Below are 25,130 nucleotides of genomic sequence, written 5' to 3' on the forward strand. Positions count from 1 at the left end.
CTTCTGGCATACATGGCAGGTTGTGATGGAACTGCAGGCCTGCCAGCCCTTTAGTGCCATCCGCAAGGCTTTAGGGGTGGCCTGGAATGCCTTGATCTGGCACTCCTTTTCTTAGATAGCTCTGAGCAAATACTCTTCTGGGGTTGGCCCTCTGTACTCCACAGGGTGGTTTATCTGACCCCTGCAGCACATGACCACATACCAATAGCTGCAGGGTTTGTGCTGCTGAGTCGTTCAAGTGATTCTGTTCGTTTGCCCAGGCTCAGGGGACTTGATGTTGGTGATGAGGGCCTCAAAGTTGGCGTAAATCACATTAGGGGTGGGGACCTGCTTGTTGTGGTTTTGAATGACGAACTTGTTTTTGCCCCCTTTTGGCATCTCCACCCTCACAGCCGTCTCCCTGATGCCTAGGCATTCAGGCTCGTAGGCCTCCAGCAGGTCTTGCCTGGTGTAGTCGTGGAGGCAGTGTACACACAGAAGTGTTTGTGGTGCCTGTCCTTTGACTAGTCATGACAAAGCCAGTTGAGGTCCTTCGCCGACGTGTAGTGGAATTTCCCAACTGCCTCGATTAACATGTTGATCCAGAGCATTACCGTGGACTGCTAGCTGACGTGGAAGACAAATACGCCTGTGCATCAGAAAAATCATTCATAGCCAGACCTCATTGTCTCTCCACTCGGTTATTGAATAAATCTTTTCTAAGATTGAGGATTTTTCCCAGTTTTTCTCCGACTTCTCCTTAGGTGACTGGGTGCTGTACCTTGTGAGTTCGAACCTGATTGAAAACACCGCTTTACCATTCTTAGAGAGGGGAGTGGGGGAGTCGACCCCTCTGAAGGCCTTGTCCAGGCTGTCTTTGGAAGGGTACAATGAGAGCCTTTGAGGATTGCATTTTCGAGATACGACAGCTGAGCGAATAGTCCAGTGGCAGAAGTGGTCGTCTCTGTTTTTCATGTTGACGATCGCCTGCTGGTAGTGGGATGTAGGAGCCGCCTCTCAGTGGCTGGTATCAAGAAATGGCCAGCCATAGGGCACTAACCCCCTTGAACGCCCAGCCTGAATCCCTCTGTGTCGAAATTTCTAGCTGCTCCAAGGCATCAGGGATGACCCTGTCTAAGGCCACATCTATCCCTCTAGCCAGCCGGACAACATCTTGCCTTGCCACCGTTTTGGTAAGTGCGTGATGTAGCTTGTTAATGCTACTGGTACCAGTGATTTCTTTTATAAAGTTGCTTGAACTGTCATCAAAAAGGAAACAGGGAAATCCGAGTTAGAAAAAATTCATGTGCAATATCTTAGAAGTTAGTGCAAGGGCAACTTTTAAAGCACGGTTTCAAAGACATGAAAGAATGCATCGTCACTGACAATATACATTTGCACCTAAACCACCATAAACAGAAGACTAAACTTGTGTTGTCTTAATTCTTCTTTGCTGTAATTTATGATTATACAACTTCTTTGTCATTTTTGTTCTTTAAAATCAACCACACTGTCTTTTACTCTCTGAACCTTTTCAGCCCCATTTTCCTCTTTGGAGGGCAACCATTATGGTCAAAGGATTAAATGTTTGTTGTAATGCCCAGTACTTACCTTGTTTAAGTAGCCAAAATATGTATAGGCAAAAAGTGGATTTTCATTCCGGACCAAACTTCATGTCTTAGAAATAGTACAACACTTTACACACATGTACGATATCTTGATAAACTGAAATTTGGATATTTGACTCTGCAAGTCTGTCGTTGATGTACAAAAGAAAAATAATGAAAAATTGTCGAAAGATACAGCTACTATCCCTTGAATATTCAGCTTTACCTACAAATGAAAACCAGATATGAACTGAATATGCTCACGTGTTTTACAACAGGTTCATTAATAGTAGTACGCTTCACAGAACAATAAGATATATGTTATCACTAATGAAGCAGTTTTTTTTCAACATCGCACAGTACTCTCAGATTTTAATCACTAATTACAAAACTTTATTTAATATGCAAATGAGCTGTTAATTAACTTGACACTGCTCAACGCTTCATGGGACAATTAGATATCCATCAGATCAACATTTGTAGTACGTTTTATTTAATTTAATACAGTAACTTTAGAGTAATGTCACTAATTACAAAGTTCATTAAATATGCAAATAATCCCTATATTAACTTGACACTGTTCAATGATTCATAGCACAATTTAATATTTATCAAATCAATATCTGTAGCACATTTCACAAAATTGTGGCCGTATTTCAGAGTTATATACCTATTTACAAAGTTTATTAAATATGCAAATGAACCCTTAATTAACTTTACACTACTTAATGCTTTACAACACAGTTAGATATCTGTCAGATCAGTATATGCAGCAGTTTTCATCACATTTGATGCAGTTATTTCGGAGATATATGCTACTTATAAAACTTCATGAAATATGCAAATGAGCTAATTATTAACTTGACACTATTCAATGCTTTTCAGTACCGTTGGATATTTATCAGATCAACATCTGTAGCAAGTTCATCAAATTTAACGTAACGCTGTAATTTTGGAGTAATATCACTAATTACAAAGTTCATTAAATATGCAAATAAACCCTTAATTAACTTCACACAATTCACACAAGTAACATGCTCTACACCACAATTAGATATCTGTCGAATCAGTATCTGCAGCAGATTTCATAACATTTGGTGCAGTTATTTTGGAGTTATATCACTAATTACAAAACTCATAAAATATGCAAATGACCTATTTGTTAACTTGACACTGCCAAATGCTTCTCAGTACAATTAGATATTTATCAAAACAATATCTGTACCCAATTTCAAAGACTTGGGTGCCGTAATTTCAGAGTTATATATCTAATTCCAAAGTTCATTAAATATGCAAATTAACCCTTAATTAATTTCACACTACTAAATACTTTACACTACAGTTAGATATCAGTCGGATCAGTATCTGCAGCAGATTTCATCACAGTTGGTGAAGTTATATCAAAGTTATATGACTAATTACAAAACTTCATAAAATATGCAAATGACATATTTATTAACTTGACACTGTCCAATGCTTCTAAGTATAATTAGATATATATCAGATCAATATTTGTTGCAAGTATCATCAAGTTTGCTGCAGGAATTTCAGAGTTATCTCACTCATAACAAAAGTTCATTAAATATGCAAATGAGAAGAAATTGACATGACACTCACAGTATCATCATAATGTTCTGAGATTGTCATCTGTGAAAAGTTTCATGAAATTTTGTGCAGTATTTCTTGATATATGTCTACACTGTCATTACCGTCTCCATAGGGAAACCATTGTACGGAAAAAAACGATATTGCATAACTTCATTAATATGCAAGCCACACTAACCAAAATCTAATCAGTTCTTGCAAGTAGCATATGGTACCTGTCTACCAAATCTGACTTGAATCCCCCCCCCCGCGTTTTTGAGTTATCGTGTAAACAGACACACACACACACACACACACACACACACACACAGACAGACAGACAGACATCGCCATGACAATAGCCCACGTGTTTACACACGAGAGCTAAAAAACGGACTTATGGTCCAATGAACACTTAGGGTATATCGCGCCTCGACAGCGATAACTTAAGATATATTTGTTGTGTTATCAAAGAGAAAACATTTAGAACAAAAGTGATGAGAAAGTTCTAGCGTCCCTTTTCTTATCTCTTAAACCTCCCAAAGACGAAGTCCTATCATGTTTTGGCTTTCCATATCACTTTGACTTTACATTTTAGCTTCCTTCTAAGTGCCGTGTTACAACTGTCTTTCATGACTGTAGAGTGATGTTGGTGACTTTATTGAAGAAATTGCCTCGCACTCTAACAAGTCAATGTGCTCAAAATTATAGAGAAAATAACTGCTCGGAAAAATGCAGAATAAAATAACAAATTTTCTGAACTAACATGCCAGAAAATGCCAAGACGTTTGACCGGTTGACCTCGCTGTTAATTTTATGCAGGAAATTACAATAACAATGCTTGGTCGAATGACGTATTGCCTTGAGGGAGGGATCGCCAGTTGTATAGGGGGAGGAGTGCCTTCCCGATGGTGATAAGTGGTGCAGATTACCGTCGCCGAGGTGACTGGCGTATACGCGTGCCAAAAGACACCTATGGTTGATTTCCTGTTGACCAGTCGGATAGCAGAGTTGCAAATACCTGGACTGAACCATTTGGTTTTTTGTGAGTGTCGGTGGTACTTTGACAATAAAAGTAAAGACGCACAGATATTGAGTTTATTGTCTTGTTTATGAGCGGCCAGTATTTCCAACAGCATGAATTACGTGCATTTGCCCTAGGAGAAATCGAATGTAACCACATTCCTTAAGCTCGACGTATACTTAAGTGCCCCAAAGAACCATGGAATCACCCGACTTTCGATTGAAGAGATGAGTTTTTGCCAAACCGCGTATACAGAAAAAGTGGCAGATGACTTTATTTTTAGAATCATAGACAGTAGAGCGAGATGTAAAAAAATGTGAAAGAGGCTCCCCACCTAACTATTCTAAATGTTTTTGTGTCGAGTTTGTGTTTGATTCATTTTGAAAATGTGTCCTTACATTCTTATCCCATTGTGTGTTAATAAAAAGGTTTATTTCGCTTTGGATATTTGTAGAGAAGTTTGGATTAGTGTGTACGGTAATGTTTTGTTTGTGTGGGGAAAGCTTATGGCGAGACGCAGCCGGACCTATGTTGTTACAAAAGTTGATAGAGTCGCCCTTTGACGCTCGCGTTTCGAAACCCGAGTGTGGTTTCTCATCAGTCGCAGTGTAGATTCATTCCTTAGTTTGTGTTTGTGAAAATTTATTTTAATGCATTTTAGTGGTCTTGCTTTTCGATTAGCGAGGCAAGTATATTAAATTTTGGTCACGTTGTGAGTCCGTTTGGTGGGAGGTTTTTGAAATTTTTGGCAATAAGTACCACTGCGGGGTACGGATTTTATGTTTAGATACTTACAAGTATCCTGGTTGATGTGCTTGTTCTCTTACATTTTGATTAATAGTTCGTTTACTTTGTTTACTGTTTGTTCTGGCTTGTTGTGTTGACAATGACGAAAACCCGACCCTTGTCGAAGGTTTTTTTTCCCGAAATTTGTCTATTGTTTGCAAGCTGGTTTATCGCGATTCTTTTAGCGCGCGACATGTTTTGTTTCCTTGTTTGAAAGGGTATCTCTAGAAGTGCGAGTTTAGCAGCTTCAGATAGCTTTCAAGTTTTTGTTTTTTGTTGTTCGTGGAGCCCAATTTGACTTTTCTTTGAATTGGTGTTGTTGCGATTGTTTGTGTCTCACGATGTAGCGTAGTCACATTTTACGACTTTATTTGTTGAAATCCTGAGGTGGTTTTATTCTGTTTGGTTTTGTTGGTGTCCGAATTAATTTTAAGGCTTTTGCCTAGTACTATTTTACGGAGTTTCATAGTTTGAGCATGAGCGATGATAGGTTGTTGTTGAATTTCATGTTGCTGTCGGCTTTTCTTTGGAAATAGCTGATTTATTTCCACGGCCATTTTTTCTGTTACGTTACGGTGATTGTTTATTTTGTATTTAATGTTGTGTTACAGTTGTTTGTTATGTGTACGATTTTTGTTATTTCTTTTAAGTGTTTGTGTGTTCTATGTAATTTTATGGTTTTTTTGGTAGTTCTCTTTTTGGAGTATTTAGTGGCCCTGAAAAGGGCCGCTTGGTATGGGTTTTTGTTAGCGCTTGGCGCGTTTGTTTTGGCGATAAGCCTAGCTTTTTTATGCTTCTTTCGCCGATTCGATGTGCTTGGTTAGTAGGTGTTTGCCGCCTTCTTGTCACTGTGTGTGCGTAAATGGACGGTCTGCATAGCCCTTGAATGTGGTCTCGATTTTAAAATCAAACTTACAATTTAGGAGTATATATCAAACTGATAAACGATTTATGTTTTCACATGGGTTCACAAAAAGTTTCGCCCCGGTGTTCACTTTTGGCCCAGGAATTCCATCTACCCACCAGGCCCACCCTTTGCAGAGTAGTAAGCTTATGGGGCAAGTAAACATGGATGCGCCGGTGCGATTCAACGATCAGCCTGTATATAGGGTCGAACGTCAACAATTTTACGGCTTGGACTATGATTTTATAAGTTTATACACAGTCCCTCGTGGATAGAGGGACTGTGGTTTATATAAAAAGTATAAGGCGCGGGGTATTATATATTGACTGATTACTGTAGCTATAGATAGGCTACATTCAGGACGGGCAGCGATGGGCAGTAATTAGTAGGCAAAACAGGTGGTTTTCACCGTGGGCAGAACTCGGTGCAATGATACTGAACATTAATAGTAAGCCTGTCACCTTGAAGGTAATACTGTAAGTGAAACAAGGACTTCAAACGCACGATGATACAAACAACACCACAAGTGAAACGTACACATAGAAATACACGCGTTCCTACGTTGTGCCCACCGGGCACGCGATTAAAATATGACTGATACTGCTGGATAGTGTTAATTGGGTCGGTAAACAGTCAATTAATAGTTTAATTGACTACCTGGGTGATTGGCAGGTCGTGTCCAACGACGCATATGCAAAGCAGGCCAAAAGACAAAAGCCCCTAAAGATATTGACAGCTGGCCAGGGGTCACCATGAATACGTAATGACACTTCACTATGTAGAAACTGCGTAGTCAAGCCCTTCTTAACCGGTCAAATCCTCTTGGCATTTTCCCTCATGAATTTAAACAATGCTGAAGTATTCAAGTTTGCAGTTGGGGGGGGGGGGGGGATTCTAATAAAAGTTCCAAAAGTAGAAGCCCCACTTTGCCTGTCCAGTGTTAACTGGGAGTACTTTTTAATTTCGTACTTTTAAAAAAAAAGTTTTTAGTGGCTACTCACCATCGTAGCCAAACAAAGATATGCACCAAATGACTTCTAGGACGAAACATTATCAGTTGAACAATAAATACTTTGAACAATTATGTCCCTATATATTATACCTTCAACTAATATAACTTAGCCGGCTTAATAGCTAAATATGACTCATATGTATTGCTGGGTTTCATACATGATTTTTGAGATTGTAAAAGCTGCCTGCAAACATCGTCATACGTTGACTTTTTATATTTTAGAGTTTTGACTGTGATGTAACTTCTAGGTGACTGGATGCTGTACGTTGTGGGTTCGAATCCGATCGAAAATCTACAGTATTTTTAGTGAAGTGACGACGACGACGATGATGATAATGACGACGGCGACGACTGTTGCTATCGTATTATTTTTCCCCTTGTTGTTGGAACAACATGATGTTATGCGCAGCAATAGTAAAATTCTCTTCTTAGCAGAAATTCAGAAATGCGAGTACCTTTTCAGTCGTATCAAGGGCATTTTAACTGCATTCGATAATGCTAAACTGCACCGTAATCCGATATTCGCAAATTACGAAATGCTGTCTCTCATTTTATATTTCTTTTGGATACATCACATGTGCATGCTGAATGAACCTTATCATGGCATCGTTACGACGATCATAGATATTAACTTGACTGCTATATTGTCAAATTTATGTATGCATCTATGTATGTAGTACGGCGCCAATTGTTTATAAATTAATTTAAATATTTGTGAGGATCCAGAAAAAAAATAGCTGGGGTCAAAAAAACGAAGGGGTCATCCAAGATAAAAAAAATCGCTAGGGGTAAATAAAAAGGGAGAGGGTACTGTGATAGATATAGAAAGTAATCGCCGGGGTCAATAAAAAAGGGGAGAGTAAATCCAGAAAAAAATCCGTGGTTTTGAAAAAAACGAAAAGGGGGGGTTAACATCTAGAGAAAAATCGCTGGGGTAAAAAAACAGGGGGTACTATTCTAGTGTTAGAATAAAATTAAAGAAATCGTTTGTGTTATTTAAAAAACGAGGGGGGTGGGGGTTTAGCGCTGGTGTAGGTAGGTAGGTAGGTATGTAGGTAGGTAGGTAGGTAGGTAGTTAGGTAGGAAGGTTGAGAGGCAGGTAAGGAGATAGGCAGGTACGTATGAATGTACATAAAAATAGCAAAAAATATCAAATTTATGTACGAAACGACCACAGGAGTCATAAGTATGAAGATTTTGACAAACGCAAGTCACCTAACTGAAGCGCTAAGTTGTAGTTAATGTCATAGGAAACTAAAAAACATTAATAGAAAGAATTCAGTACCTCATAAATTTTTCAAATGTCATCGAAGAAGCATTTCAAATGAAAACGACTGATGAATTTAAATGTTATTTTCTACAATATAATAACAAAGGCTGAAAGATATTACTTGACTAAGTTGAGGATATTTGTGGCAGAGGAGATACTGACATCTTTTTATCTTTTCTTTAAAATAAAAAATGTATACAGAAGAACAAGGTAGAAACAAGTCATTGACAATGACATAGTCCCTGCTTGTAATCGGAAATTAGTCAGTGGGAGTAACTAAATTGAAGTAAATATGATCAACATGAAAAACGACATAATGGTTCAAAAGACCTATCTATGATTGATGCCAATATTGGATTGTACTATAAACAAGTAGACATAAGTATTAATGCCAGAGGGTTATGTATTTATTTATTTTATTACACTTTTTAATTAGTGACTGATTTACTTAAAGTAGGTAATAATCTTCGGGGCTCACGAAACTAACAGTATACAAAGGCTTACAAAACCTACAGTATATGAAATGGATACTAAGTAAATTGAAGTGACCCACGGAAAGGAGCAATAAAGATGCTATGTCCTTTTACCAATTTCCACAGAACTAGGTACGCCATGTCTGACTTGTGAAATGTCAAAATTTAACTAATCTGCAGGAAACTGGTCAAGGCATGCTTCAGTAACGGTTATTAACATAAAAAAATAAGAACGCTAGATATGAACCAAAAATGTCCCTATGTTCTCTATAGAGGAGACTTGCTATAATTAGGTATGAATACTGCTGTGCCTTTCTTAACGGTTAAATCTTTGTATAGCAAAATCTGCAGCAAGTTTCATCAGGATAAAGATCACTATTTACAAACATTCTTTCCCTGGTTAGAGACCCAGTTTACTACAAAAAAACAATGAGGTCGGTTCATATTATGGTGGTGAAAATGTAACGTCAAAGAGGACTGCTACCCTAATTATGAATGGTCTTTATATAAGTCAGTTAGTAATTCACCGAAAGAATGTTGATAAATGTCATTGCATTGAATTAAAACGCTGTGAGATCAACATATTTACCAAGGTTCATCACATTTGCTGCAGTATTTCGAGACATATCACTCTAATTACGAAAGCTTATTCAATAGGCAATTAAGCAACTAACTGTAATAATACTGCTAAATGTCTTTGCACGCTATCACAGCACTGAGGGTTCACCATCTGTACTAAGTTTCATGAAATTTGATGCAGTATTTCTTGTCAAATCACACTAATTAAGAAAATTCATTGATCAGCTGTTTTTTGACCTGATACTGCTAAATGTCTTTGCATGCTATTACAACAGTAAAATAAACATCTGTACCAAGTGTTATAAAATTTGATGCAGTATTCCTAGACATAGCGAATTAAATAGGAAAGTTCATCAAATATTCAAATGAGCATTTCATTTACATCGAACTGCTAAATGTCTTTGCACACTATTACAGTACTCAGAGTTCAACATCGTTACCAGGTCTCATTTAATTTGAAGCAGTTTCTGGACATTGAACACTAATTAGGAAAGTTCAGTAAATATGCAAGTTAGCAATCGATTGACATGAGAACGCTTAATTTCTTTGTGCACTAATTTCTTTGTAAACTTTTACAGCACTGTGTTCAACATTTGTGCCAAGTTTCATTGAATTTGCTGCATTATTGTTTGACATATCACTTTAATTATGAAAACTAATTAAATATGCGAATCATCGATTAATTCACATGATATAGCTAAATGTCTTTGCATGCTATTATAACACTGTGAGATCAATATCTGTATCAAGTTTCATCAAATTTGATGCAGTATTTCTATATATGTCACACCAATTTGAAGAGGTTATCAAATATTCAAATTAGCAATTAATTGACATGATACTGCAACATTTCCTTGTACACTGTTACAGTGCTGAGAGTTCAACAAATGTACCATGTTTCATTAAATTTGATGCAGTCTTTCTGGACATAGTACACTAATTAGGAGAGTTCATCAAATGTGCTAATTAGTAATATTTGACACGGCACTACTAAATATCTTTGCACACTATTACAGCTCTGGTACATCAACATCTGTATCAAGTTTCATTAGATTTCAGTCAGAGTTTCTTGAAAAATCAAGAATGATTTGAATGAGATGCATTCACATTGGGAAGATACAAAGGTAATTTCGGATTCAGTTTCAGACAAGTCTGAATACCGCAAACCTAGGGTATTTTTGGATTCAGATTCAGAGGATATAGATCCGAATATCCAAAGATTGAATCCTTTTGGGTCAAATTTGATTGTTTGTGAAATCAAGTGGCGTGCATCAAAGGACCATAGGGTGCTATACTTATGCCAAGTTCTTAAAAATTACTTCATAGATGTCTGAGAAAAGGCAGGTGACGGATGCACGGACGTACAGACCTAAACTACAAGCCCCCTACGGACTTTTCCGCAGCGGGGACTAATAAAACAATACATATCTACGTTTATCACAATGAGATAGTTTTAATCGCGCTTTCTATGATTGGCAGATCTCCTGACATCGCCACTGCTAAGTCGCCTTAAAGGAACAAAGTCGGCCAATTTTCATGAATTTTGTTTGATACAAGATACTACTTATTATTTGATATGTTGAAAGATATTGAATGAACGGGTGACAATGCATATATTGGACCCCGGTTTTAGTCAAATTAAATGAAACCATCGCGAAAATGAATTAACGGTCTTGACCATTACTTCATTTTCGCGATGGTTTCGTTTATCGTGCCTTAAACCGGGGTCAAATATATGCATGGTCACCAATTCATTCAGTATCTTTCAACATGTCAAACAATATAAGAAGTATCTTGTATCAAACAAGGTTCATGAAAAATGGCTGACTTTATCCCTTTAACAAGGATTTGGTAGGGGGTCATTTATTATCAAATGATTATGATGTCAACGAGGCAAGTACAGCTTAAACCTCTATCCCATTTGGTTTCTCCTCTCAGGACAACTTCCAATCACCATGAAGTTGCTTTGGATCTTCTTATTCGTTGCTCTTCTCACTTATTGGGACAGTCTAACTGTTGTAAAATCGCTTGCCTCCGTCGTTGGAATTCCAACTGAGAGGGGAGACAATGCCGGCGATCACACAAGTCAGGCGCTCGTGGATCCAACAGTTTCAGCTACTCCTGAGACAAATTCAAAAAGCACTGATGACGATTTCGTACAAGGCTATTACTCTATCGACAACGACACGCTTTTATGCCATTATCCAGGCAGTGACCAACGACTCGATTCGTGTCTAACGCCGACTGGGTCTGTTTGTAATGGTACGAAGATTTATAAAAGAATCGACATAGAAATCGACATGTGTAGTTGCGAACCTCAGTGTTTGCTACGCAAAGACTGTTGTCATGACTACGAGGATGTGTGTATTCGTAATAGTGACAATCCGCCAAATCTTGACGACCTCTGGCTGTCCAGCTACTGTTTGTCGACTCCACAGGACATGTACGATATGACGATGTTTCACAGATGTCCGAGAGAATGGTCAGATGATGACTTCAGACAAAAATGTGAGAAGGCTAATGGTAAGGCAATTGGTTGACTTCCAAGGTGTATACATACATACATACATACATACATACATACATACATACATACATACATACGTATACATACATATGAAATATATATATATATATATATATATATATATATATATATATATATATATATATATATATATTCTGATTTTGAAGCCGTTCTTGGATCAAACTCCAGCATGCTTAGATTGATTAGGAGAGCCATGAGTCCTACCTAGTGGGCCTGAAACTAACAAAAACCTCTGCGCCAAGTGCTTGCACTCAGTATCACACAAACACTAACTAGCGCTGACCTTGCAAACAATAGCCTTATTTGTTCGCCCTATGTTATCTTTTTCTGTGCCAGATGTTGTGTTTGCACTTTAAAACCTATAATGTCATTCAATGCCTTCATTGCAATGCCTTGTATTCAAATTAGATAAGAAAATGTATGCCTAAATTTATACGGAAAAATAATCTGAGTGTACCATGGTAAAACTTGGTACAATAATTTGTGGCACGATAATTGTTATGAAATTATTGGTACTGTAGGTGTCAGCCTAACTGCTATTTGTTTATATTGAACAATATCATGCCTTCCGACCCATAGTTTCAGACATAAAACTTCGTCAGAGCCTGTATCGGAGGCATCAGGGACCATGGAACATGCAATCTACACTGTGGAATATTTTTTTTTTAATCCCCTCTTTTTAGCTCACGTGTGTAAACACGTGGGCTAATGTCATAGCGATGTCTGTCTGTCTGTCCGTGTGTGTGTGTGTGTGTTAGTGTGTGTGTGTGTGTCTGTCTGTCTGTCTGTCTGTCTGTTTACACGATAACTCACAAACGCCTTAACGGATTCAAGTCAGATTTGGTACACAGGTACCATATGCTACTTGCAAGAACTGATTAGATTTTGGTTAGTGTGGCTTGCATATTAATGAAGTTATGCAAGATCGTTTTTTTCCGTACAATGGTTTGCCTATGGAGACGGTAATGACAGTGTTGGCATATATCAAGAAATACTGCACAAAATTTCATGAATCTTTTCACAGATGACAATCTAAGAACATTATGATGATACTGTGAGTTTCATGTCAATTATCTTCTCATTTGCATATTAAATGAACTTTTGTTATTAGTGAGATAACTCTGAAATTCCTAAACGAAACTTGATGATACTTGCAACAAATATTGATCTGATATATATCTAATTATACTTAGAAGCATTGGGCAGTGTCAAGTTAATAAATAGCTCATTTGCATATTTTATGAAGGTTTGTAATTAGTCATATAACTCCGATATAACTTCACCAACTGTGATGAAATCTGCTGCAGATACTGATCCGACTGATATCTAACTGTAGTGTAAAGCATTTAGTAGTGTGAAATTAATTAAGGGTTCATTTGCATATTTAATGAACTTTGTAATTAGGTATATAACTCTGAAATTACGGCACCCAAGTCAGTGAAATTGGGTACAGATATTGTTTTGATAAATATCTAATTGTACTGAGAAGCATTTGGCAGTGTCAAGTTAACAAATAGGTCATTTGCATATTTTATGAAGTTTTGTAATTAGTCATATAACACCAAAATAACTGCACCAAATGTGATGAAATCTGCTGCAGATACTGATCCGACAGATATCTGATTGTGGTGTACAGCATTTAGTTGTGTGAAGTTAATTAAGGGTTCATTTGCATATTTAATGAACTTTGTAATTAGTGATATTACTCCAAAATTACTGCGTTAAATTTGATGAAACTTGCTACAGATGTTGATCTGATAAATATCCAATTGTACTGAGAAGCATTGAGCAGTGTCAAGTTAATAATTAGCTCATTTGCATATTTCATGAAGTCTTATAATTAGTCATATAACTCCGAAATAACTGCATCAAATGTGATGAAAACTGCTGCACATACTGATACGACAGATATCTAACTGTATTGTAAAGCATTTAGTAGTGTAAAGTTAATTAAGGATTCATTTGCATATTTAATAAACTTTGTAATTAGGTATATAACTCTGAAATTTCGGCACCAAAATTTTGTGAAACGTGCTACAGATATTGATTTGATAAATATTTAATTGTGCTATGAATCATTGAACAGTGTCAAGTTAATTTAGGGTTTATTTGCATATTTAATGAACTTTGTAATTAGTGACATTACTCTAAAATTACAGCATTAAATTAAATAAAAAGTATTACAAATGTTGATCTGATGGATATCTAATTGTCCCATAAAGCATTGAGCAGTGTCAAGTTAATGAACACCTCATTATCATATTAAATAAAGTTTGGTAATTAGTGTTTAAACTCTGAGAGTACTGTGTGAAGTTGAAAAAAAACCCTGCTTCATACAGTGATACATATATCTCATTGTTCTGTGAAGCGCACTACTATTAATGAACCTGTTGTAAAACACGTGAGCATATTCAGTTCATATCTGGTTTTACTTGTTAAATATGGCAGACAATAAAATGATTGTGAACATACTTTACGATGGATCAATATTGGCTTGATTGAGAGAAAGAAAACTAAAGACAGAGGTTGGGAACCCTGTGACCAGCTCTGAATAAGAGTGCCAGACGGTGTGTTTGGACTTTACAACTTCATTTGAAATGTCATTTAATGCCTTCATTGCAATGCCTTATTTTCTTGACATTGCTAGTCTTAAACTAGCAATGTCAATTACTGAGGCGTTGCGACAAAATAGTTTCTGCACAGCAAACTCTTTCTAGCGAGAGTAACATATTTTGGGGAAGAGTAAAACATTTTTTCCGACAAGCACAAAAATGTATTTTAACGGCGACGAAAGTTAAAGTATCCCACCAGGAAATATCACATGGACAATCAAAGGTGTGGCAGTAAAAACAAGCTTCAGTTAAAGTGACCCTACCAACCCCAAGATAGGTTTATAAAAAGTGACCCTACCCCCTTAGACAGTTTTCTAAAAAGTGACCCTCCCCGAAATTCCCCCCGTCCACTCACACCTTGTAATTACTGAAGGCTCCCTTCAAACATGGCGTCGCTTGTACTTGTAGTGAGAAAAGCAGCTCTCGGTACACAAGATACATAAACAGAAGTAATTTGGCTAAGTAGCGAGACATCTGTTGCCGGTGTTTATAATTACAATGATTGTTATCTTAATGACAACAGAAATGAATTTGTATTTCATTAAGAATATCCTTGTTACTTGCAATCGCCCCGTTCTGAGCATGTTTAAGTATGATTTGAAGTTTCACAGTAAGGAAAAGATAGGAACCTCTGATCAACATTCTACAATCAAGTTTCAAGGAGGATTGGGGGAGTTTAGAGCAAAACTGAAAGAATTGTTTGTTTTATCAGACATTGAACCTTTGACGTCGACCCCAAATTATGTTTGTTATACTCAGAATTTTACCATGCTGGAAGTTAAATGAGTTTGACATCATAATAAGTTTATTTGCATATTGAATTATTTTTTGTAATTGGACGGTATTGGATACATTTAGTTTGGATCAGATATCTAAGGTTCCCATGTCACATTCAGTTTTGCTTATGCTGAAAGTAAATGTGAGTAGGCTTGTTAGGTAAGTTGCTGGAAGAATGCCTTCGACATAACGTCCTTTAAGCTGTTCAAAATAGCTGGTCGTAACTTTGACTTAATTTTCCATGGACCTTGATATCATACGTAATTTTTGATTGGGTGTCAAGTGAACTTTGACAGAATCAATTAATCAATCGATTGATCGATCAATCAAACCATTAAAATCAATCCATCAACAGATCAGTAGATTTAAGAGCAATGCTATTTAGAAGCACCGACGCCTTCAGCCCTTTAAGGTACAGATATTAGATCCCATAAAATTTTCATGAATTGTGCTAATTTGCTGCTTGCGTGAGCTTATTTTTAAGCTTAAGGTGTCACCATCCTCTTATTGTGAATATCAAAATATTCTACATTTTCTCTGTTGAGTTAACATTTGGATAGCTGCTAATTTTCATCACAAATATGGGTAATTTTTTTTATATTATCATATATGCTGTGCCTGTATTGCCATTCTCCTATTGTTTTGAGGGTACTGATATGAACCCGTATTTTAACATGTTAAAATACGAATTATATTTTCACTGTAATCGGAACTATTTACAGCTACGCGCAGCTTGACCTTTGAATTCGGTGGTATTACATATACATAAAACACAAGTGATTAAGACTTATGACAAAAACAAACAAACAAACGAACGCATTTGAAATTTGTATGTATTGCAACCGACACCTTTCATTATTCACTGTTCAGTCCCCCTCTATGTATGGTCCACACGCACGGTGTTTTCATATCGTCTACGCTGCTAGTAATTGAAGATTACGGTCGACACCTAATCATGACAGAACCGCTATACAACAAGTTTCCTGTTGACGACTTAAAATATCTATGTAGTGAATGATATCGTGTATAGCCATAAATGAGCCACAAAAATCCCACCATTCTGAAAATACTACAGCGACAGACAGATGCACATAATTATTTCCGATTCACAGGTCATGATCGGGTTCCGTACGGGTTTCGGATACAATTTAAGATACTCCCAAGAATGTCAAACTTTCGTTTAGGTTTTTAAAACAAGTTTAATTCTATTTTGGCAAATCAGTGGCGAAAATATATGAGCAGACGATATAAATACCTTTGAATATTTTATTCGCATACCGTATATACGAAACTGCAACAAAAATTAAATGAACGACTTACAACGCAATAAAGTGTACTCACTTCACGTTTTCCCTAATTCGCTAACTAATTCCTTAAAAAACATGTATAATTCTTGCAGATAAACTGACTGGTAAGACTACTATATCCACTTTGCATTCATACATGTCGTACTGAGGAGCTTGCTCTATGCTTTGAGGTGTTCAAACTCGACCGAGCTTGGAATCGAACAATGGCGCGATTTTTGGCGGGCCTCATCGAGTGTTTACATTAATTTAATCATCTTTACGTGTCATTAACTATGAATGCCTATGATGATATAGCGTACTGCATGGATGGCATGGATGAATTCTTACAATCTGAATTAATGTATCAATTCCTTTTATTTTTCAGATACGTCTGTATTAGACATAACGCCAGTATTCACCTCCGACGACTACGTCGTGTATCAAAATATTTATTGTGCCGTTTGCAACGAAATCGACCCATCAGCAGTGCAGTTTTTACCGTTGCAGTGGTCCTGCGACATACCACGACGCACAAAAGTCGAGTTTTATCATAAACTGGTCAGCAACATTTCGTTGGCAATAGCAATGCTCCAAAAGCTTCAAGACTGTAAACGCACTGTCGGTGTACCAATTGACCTCCAAGAAAGGTTGCCAACTTGTGTGAATTACACAGCAGAATGTCCATCGGGATTTCCCGACCTAGAGTTGGTACATCGGTGTCAAAACTACGCGGCGCATATTCATGTTGGTGAAATTGCAGTTGTAGGTGTTGTTCCGCGTTTCTACAAGAATATACATTGCGCACTTTGTAACGAGCCTAATATCCACTTTTCGGAGGTTTATTGCGGCATACCCCAAGGTTACAAGAATTTCAGGCGACTTCGCGCATTTAACGTTCTCTTCGACTTCACCGCTCAAGGATTTCAACGTGTCTTTGCACATGGAGACTACTACACAGAACAATGGAACTGTGACCACGATGAAATGTTTGACATATTTTTAGAAAAGTGTGTAAAGAAAGTTCGTTATCTGCAAAGTGAATTTGAAAACCGGGCGTCTATTGTCAACACAAGATCAATGTCCCGTGATATTATATCCTGGCATATTTCATTGACTTTTCATGTTTCCGTTCCCTCGCAAACCGTCTGTCCTGCCTTGACTGAGATTGAAAGAAACATGACGTCATTCATACGCAGATCATTACCACTAAACAATATGATCAGTATTTCTGAATCGGAATTACAATATTTTAGCGCACAGGATGCAACGATTACACTTAAAGTCGACGTGGAATCCACCTCTATCGTCTTTACGAAAGAAATTTTGCCATTAGCGTGTATGAGAACATGGGCTGACTCAGAATCAGAAGTGTCAATGGTTGGTGCTGAGATTCAATCTGTAACTTTTGAACTGCCGAATGGTAATTGTAGTAACATGACGGATAGAGTCACACTCAAAGGCAGCATTTTTGAATACAATAATGGAACCTTGAACGAGGATGAGGTAGCTAATATTACCCTGAACCCATTGCACACTTTCGCACAATTTATGTCAAAATCATGCTATTATGATCGAGAAAGTTCCAACTTGCCAAAGATTGATATTGAAATAGTGATGTGTGTTTCTAAAAGCGATGAAAATGAGGATGCGCCTTTTACATGTGCAAATGGGGTAATTTTGAAACTTACAGCGGAAGACTTTGTAATAACAGAAGGTGTTCTTGTTGTTGATTCATCTGTTTATCCTGAGGATCAGTTTGTCCTATCCGATGATCAGTCCTACGCTTATATATGTCATATCAATCAAAAGGTAGCTTCTTTTTGGAACACAAGATCAAAGACAAGGCTAAAACAGCTTTTAACTCTTATTGGCTGTATTTTATCCATTGTCTGTTTGGTCGTCTCAACATCACGATATGTGCATTTAAACAAATGAGAAACCGCCCTGGTAAGATTATCTTGAATTTTGCAATAGCTCTTGTCACAGCCCAATTGTTATTTATTACAGTGATGGACGTAGTTCATATTCCTTGGTTGTGTAAGATAACTGCTATTTTCTCTCACTATTTTTGGCTTTCTGCGTTCTGTTGGATGAGTGTCATGGCAACTGACATCATTTACATGCGTACTCAGTTGACGGGACATATCTCTGGAGACGGGAAAGTGTTCGTCTATTACTCTCTCTATGCCTGGCTTTTACCGTTTGTGTTCGTTGGAATCTGTGTCATAATGGATAATTTTGCACCAAATAATTTTCAGATCGGTTACAGTGAAGGTCCTATATGTTGGATTGGTCGACTTACTTCCTTAGTCGTTACTTTTCTGGTCCCCGTTGGTCTGATTCTGCTCTACAACACTATCTGCTTTCTGTACACCATTTGGTCGATGTTCACATCCGAAAGGAAAATGAAACATCACCGTCAGAAATCATACACAACTGAGCATGTGATCTTCTCTATAAAGATGTCAACTGTCATGGGACTGACTTGGATTATTGGGTTTCTCGATGGATTTCTGCATGGCGATGTCTTAGATTATATCTTTATAGTTGCGAATACCTTACAAGGAGTTTTCATTTTCTTAGCGTTCTTGGTGCGCTTGCGCACGGCTGGTCTATACTATAATGCCTGCTGCAGGAAAGTAAAAGAGAATCAAACGGCGAGTGACATGCACCATTTTACCAATAAATAATATCGTGACGTTTCGTAGAATCGATGACCACAGTGCAATCGCTCGGATATGTGGTCTTCTGCAAAAAACGCAACTTTATTCTTTCCGTTGAGTAGTGCGACGCGCGGCTCAGTTAGTCTCGGTACTTGCGTAAAAGGCTGCGGTACCCGGCGTTTAAGACTGAATCGATTCGTCCAATTCAGGCTATTCCTTCACAATCATTTCTAATTATTTTGGTGCAAGATGATCATACGACGAGCTGATCAAAATAGTGTCGGCAACAAAAACTTTGCTTTTGGTTCCAAACAAATATATCAATATCCAAGTGGATAAAAACGCTTACAGGCACTTCATGTACGAAATTGTGCAAATGACATTTGTCCTTGTCGTATGTATAGACCTGAGAAGTGCAAATTCACCCACAGAACCACGAGTAGATTTTTTTGGTTGAAAATACAGCCGCTTAGGTACCTTTTACTTCAAATCACTGGATATATCTGTAGTATTTATTAGTCTCAAATTCTTATATCATAAGAATGATAACGATAACTGTTCAAGCATTCAAAATTTCTATGATTTGTCTGTCAACAACAAAGACATGATGAATCCTGATGTTGTGGTTTTTAGCCATCTTTTGTGTAAGTGTATTGGCAAATCACAGTGCATGTTTAGTCTGGGGTTAAATAGAAGATTCAAATACAGCCCTTTGCTTGACGCTCCGCATTTTGATAGTTCGACCTTAACGATAGAGTCGATCGAGATGAGGAAAATACCTTTATGGAGACGAGGCAGCGACCGGGTTTCGGTGAGATCGCGATACTCAGACAATGAAGACGTTATCGATATTCTTTAGAGAGACACGTTTACTGATTCGTTGGCCCGTTATACACTACACGGATTAGAGTACAACATCATGTGCACCAGAAAACGGTTGCTGTACCCTACCCGTGGGCTAGAGTAATTAACATTGGTCAGGACGATTATATAGGAATAACTGGACCGAGAGGTTATCAACTGCGCCAGTTCGCCACTTAGCCTCAGCCGGCCCTATCAATCGTCATCAATCAAACGATTGCGTAGCCAGCAATGGAATTTAGAAGATTTAACGGTATTTTGCTGCCAATATTACTCAATTTAAATGGTCAGGCTATTTGTTCTCTTTCAGAAAATGGGACGCTAAATCCTATGTCTTTAGCAGGTTCCAAAATTGAACCAAAACAAGGTCTATATGAGGACAGAGTGGTGAATGATAATGTCTATTTAGAAGTGTTTCAAGTATCTACACTAGTGGTCTTAATATTGTTTACTAGGTGTTGTTGACAGTGATACTTTGCGAATGTTTGATTTGTATCGTTGACAGTGATTCTTTGCGCATGATCAATCGTCGGCCTTCTTCTTATTGATCTTTTCAATACCGCACTTTTCTTAGTTTTTCAGTTACGGAATAGGGGATTTTTTTTTTGTCCAGAGGTGACAAACGAATTCACTTGTTTGTATTCAGGAAAATGGTAATTTTTGACACGTTTGCAGTTACATATCGTTGTCATTTTGTTCATTGGTGACTTTATGCAAGTATTTAATGTGTTTTTTGATATCAGAAAAAGGTCAAACAAGAGCGACTGTGTCCCTTTCGGACAGAATGTGAAGGCTTAGGTTAGCGGGAAAATAATTTCAGACACGTTATCGCAGATGAAGATTTCGATAGTATGGTAGTGAGTGAAAGTCCATGACCGCTATGATCTCATCTACATTAATCACAAGTGCATGTTTGCCAGTCTAGGAAAATTTTTGCATGTTTGCTCAGGTCACTGTATCCGACTTTGACTGTTCTTTGTTGTCGAGTTATGTATGTAGTATTAGCATTTTATCAAATTTCCATAATTGCTCATTGGTTAAATGTTTTCTGTCGTACATCTCAGATATGTAGATGTGATATGACGCTTTGTCTGTAACCATGTACTATATCTGTCTGTTTGTCTGTCTGTCTGCTATATTCATGATTAGAAGTGTCTAGTTTTGCCATCAATTAAGTATCATCGTATTGTAATAGTATTAGCTGCCTCCGATCTTTCTTACATCCACGAGTACAAGTCCCGACAGGCCGCCTAGGACTTATTATTACCACCATGAACGCCGGGCCGGTCGCGTCAAACGAAACAAGGCTTCAAATATGTCTAGTGAAGAAACGAGAAACGATGGATTTCCCATGTTTCTTCATTAAAAATACTTACACCATGACTCTATTAACGGAACGAATGAGTAAGTAGATAGTTGAACTTAAAGAGATGACTTACGCATGGTTTCCAAAGTCATGATTGGTTCAGATTGGGTTGGGAGAAATAATGTAGAGGCTTTTATGATAACACGCCTATGTCATGTGTGTCATTCAAGAAACCTGTCGAAAATTGTGTTTCTGAGATCAAAGGCGGGCAACTATTATGATAATTTGAGACGTTGTTGCTTTTGTCTTTGTCTATTCGTCCTTGGCTTTAAATTGTTACTTTAAGTGTAATATGTTTTTTGACACAGATGTGTTTTGTGAACTTGCCACACTGCTTCCTTTAGGCCTTTTGACACTATCAATTGTCAACTTCTTCAATTCAAATTTATCTCAGTCTATCAGCTCCCTCACTACACACTGCACAAAGCCTCAGCCAGTCTTTGTTCTTTCACGTTTCATTTCTTTCAACTCTCATTGTTTGCCTTGTGTAGACTGGGCTCACACAGTTCACATGCGCACCCTCCCCCCTGGATTCTCATTCTCATCATGTTTTGTCTCCCCTTCCACAATCCCGGTCTCCTGGAACCACACCCTCCCCTCTGCATCCTTCTGGTATCATCCCTTGCAAAGGAAAATGTAACTATCCACGTCACAACCTGTCATCCTACCCGTCGCCATACATTCCTTCTTTCTTGGGGTCACTCCAGTCACTCTTGCCTCTCGTGGGCCTTGGATTCCACCCTGATCCCATTCCTCGGAAATTCTGCAAGTTTCCACACTCTGCTTTCGGCCTCACATGGTGGATTACAACCTTGGGCAGTTGCCTGAACTTGGCTCTGACCTTGTCTCTAGGTCATCATCCGCCCCTTTCACTCCGCTTGCTTGACTGAAGGGGTCCTCTCCAGATTTTGCAGTGGTAGTCATGTTTTACCTTACTTTGATTCATAGCATAGTTTTGTAAAGCTTTTTAGAGAGGTTTCGAGATTATTGCATGTACTTCCATTTTTTCTGTGGGTTGCATTTAATTTCGCAATAAAACACTTTATCACAATGCAGTGTAGTGTGTTCACAAGTTTTGCGTCAAATGGTGTCTTCTTTCGTATGACTACTCACAGATTAAGTTGACTAGTAAGCTGAAAGTCGTGTAGTATCTCTGCAAACTCCAACACGAGCTGGTGGTTGGAGTTGGCGGAGACCAACATACACGATGGATTTTTTCAGTCTAAGTGACTAGATGTCCGATGATAATGCCAGAATCCTATTTAGTGTTGGCAAGTATGGCCCTGAGAAAATGCCTGTGAATCCAATCCTTTCATGAAGTTTTTAAAGGAGAAAATATGTTGTTGAGTGCCATAATATTGACCAGATAATTAAGTTTTGATTTGGACAAGTTTCCGATACTTTTGATGTCACTAACAGCTTAAACATTCTTGTTGATTCAATTCCTCCAGTGATGGACGGTTTCACGGCTTTTCTTAAGTTGTATAGTATCATACTGTTCTTCTGTTGGTAGTTTTTGGAACTGAACCATGTACAGCAATAATGGTGTTCCTGAAGACATGCCGTCAGTTTTGTTGATTTTCCTCAGATTTGAGATACTTTTCTGTTAAAATGCATTTGTCCGTGGGCTAGAGGAGGTCTACGTGCACCCCCCCCCCACAGGATAACAAACCTGTATTTTTCAGAAGCCTTAGGATCCCTTGAATACGAAATGGAATTTTAACAGAAAAAATATAGGGATGGAATAGCTGTTATGGTCATGTTTTGAAGGGTACCGCAAAATCACGATTTTTCAACCCAATTGCATTTTTTTCAAATCTGTCTTCTTGTAATTCATCTGCTGAGCTTATTTTTTACATAACCTCACTTGTTTGGTGTCATTGGGAAGGGCAATTTATTCCTCTTTAAGATGACAAGTTGCAATATGCAATATATTCTACAGTTTTTGTGAAATATGACCGAAACTTACCCCATACCCCAAAGTTTAACATTGCAAATTACAGTAAATCTCAAATTCTACCATTTTTTTAGCTAGGCATAATAAAAAATGCAATGCTTTGTATGAAATCTATTTTATTTGGTACAGGGACATGTCAGAAATATGAAATAGACTTTTAACAGAAAAAATATTGGGTCTCTACAGCTGTAACAGTCATATTTTGAAGGGTACTGCAATATCACAGTGTTGCAGATTTGCATGCATTTTTGTTAAACCTGTCTTCTTTTAAGACATCTGCTGAGCATGTTTTTGAATATAATCTAACTTGTTAGGTATCATTGGAAAGGTAATTTACTAGTCTTTATAATGACATATTGTTACATGCCATATCTTGTACAGTATTCATGAAATATGACCAAAACTTACCCCATACCCCAAAGTTTACATTGACAATTGCAGTCATAGCTAAAATCAAATTCTACCAATTGTTTAGCTAGACACAAAAAATCTGCCCATTTTTGCTATTAAATCTGTTTTATTTGGTACAGGGACATGTCAGAAATATGAAATAGACTTTTAACAGAAAAAATATTGGGTCTCTACAGCTGTAACAGTCATATTTTGAAGGGTACCGCAATATCACAATGTTGCAGATTTGCATGCATTTTTGTTAAACCTGTCTTCTTTTAAGACATCTGCTGAGCTTGTTTTGAATATAATCTAACTTGTTAGGTACCATTGGAATGGTAATTTATTTTCCTTTACGTTAACATATTGCAACATGCAATATCTTGTATAGTATTTATGAAAAATGACCAAACTTACCCCATACCCCAAAGTTTACGTTGAAAATTACAAAGCAATTACAGCGAATCTGAAACTCTACCATATTTTTACAATTTATTAACTTTGTATACAAAGGGCAATGCCTCTATGCAACCTATGAAATCTGTGATTTTGTTAAAAAAGTATGTCACAAATATGAAATTAACTTTAAACAGGAATACTATATGGTTTTGTAGCCTTTTGGATCATATTTGAAGGGTACCCAGGTATCATAGCAAATTTGCCGAAACACACACATTTCCTATATATGGGTTTCCCCCTCCAAAAATTATCTAAATGGCTACTAAATAGTATCATCTGCCCGTAAAAGTTTATTTTATACTTGTGACATACTTTTGTAACAAACAAATCAGATTTCATACAAGAATTGCCTTTTGTATTATCTGTAGCAAAATATGGTAGAATTTAAGATAATTTGTAATTTGAACTTTTGGGGTATGGGGTAAAGTTTGACCATATTTCAGGAAAACTATGAAGGCCATTGCATATTACAATATGTCATCTTGAAGACGAATAAATTGCCCTACTAATGATACCCCACAAGCCAGGTTATGTTACAAAATAAGCTCGACAGATGACTTACAAGAAGAATAATTTAACAAAAAAGGTGCCAGTCTGCGGTACTGCAATTTTGCGTTACCCTTCAAAATATGGCTGTTACAACTATACAATCCAAATATTTTTTTTGTTAAAAGTTTATTTCACATTTTTGATATAACCAAGTTCCAAATACAACAGATTTAATACCAAAACAGCGCCCTTTTTATCATGTCTAGCTAAAATTTGCGGAATTTGATCACGTTAGCTATGACAGTACTTTCTATATAAACCATGGGGTATGGGGTAAGTTTTGGTCATATGTCATGAAAATTATACACGATATTGCATGTTACTATATTTCATTATAATAGCGAGTAAATTACCTTATTAATGATACCTAACATACCATGTTGTATCCAAAAACAAGCATAGCAGACAACTTACAGGAAGACAGGTTTAACAAAAAACTCATGC

The 25,130-nt window shown here is 37.3% G+C and overlaps 1 protein-coding gene across 1 annotated transcript in view; it reads left to right on the forward strand.

Annotated features, from left to right (window-relative positions):
- The window catches only part of LOC139134724 (uncharacterized), a 34,639-nt gene extending 13,452 nt beyond the window's left edge, over nt 1-21,187 (forward strand). Inside the window, exons 2-3 of the mRNA XM_070701696.1 lie at nt 11,157-11,741; nt 16,827-21,187. Coding sequence (XP_070557797.1) covers nt 11,174-11,741; nt 16,827-18,376 — 2,118 coding nt within the window. The 5' untranslated portion in view covers nt 11,157-11,173 and the 3' untranslated portion in view covers nt 18,377-21,187. The remainder of the gene's footprint in view (nt 1-11,156; nt 11,742-16,826) is intronic.
- The last annotated feature ends 3,943 nt before the right edge of the window (nt 21,188-25,130 follow it).

Source organism: Ptychodera flava, chromosome 6, assembly GCF_041260155.1.
Source record: "Ptychodera flava strain L36383 chromosome 6, AS_Pfla_20210202, whole genome shotgun sequence".
Lineage (NCBI taxonomy): Eukaryota > Metazoa > Hemichordata > Enteropneusta > Ptychoderidae > Ptychodera > Ptychodera flava.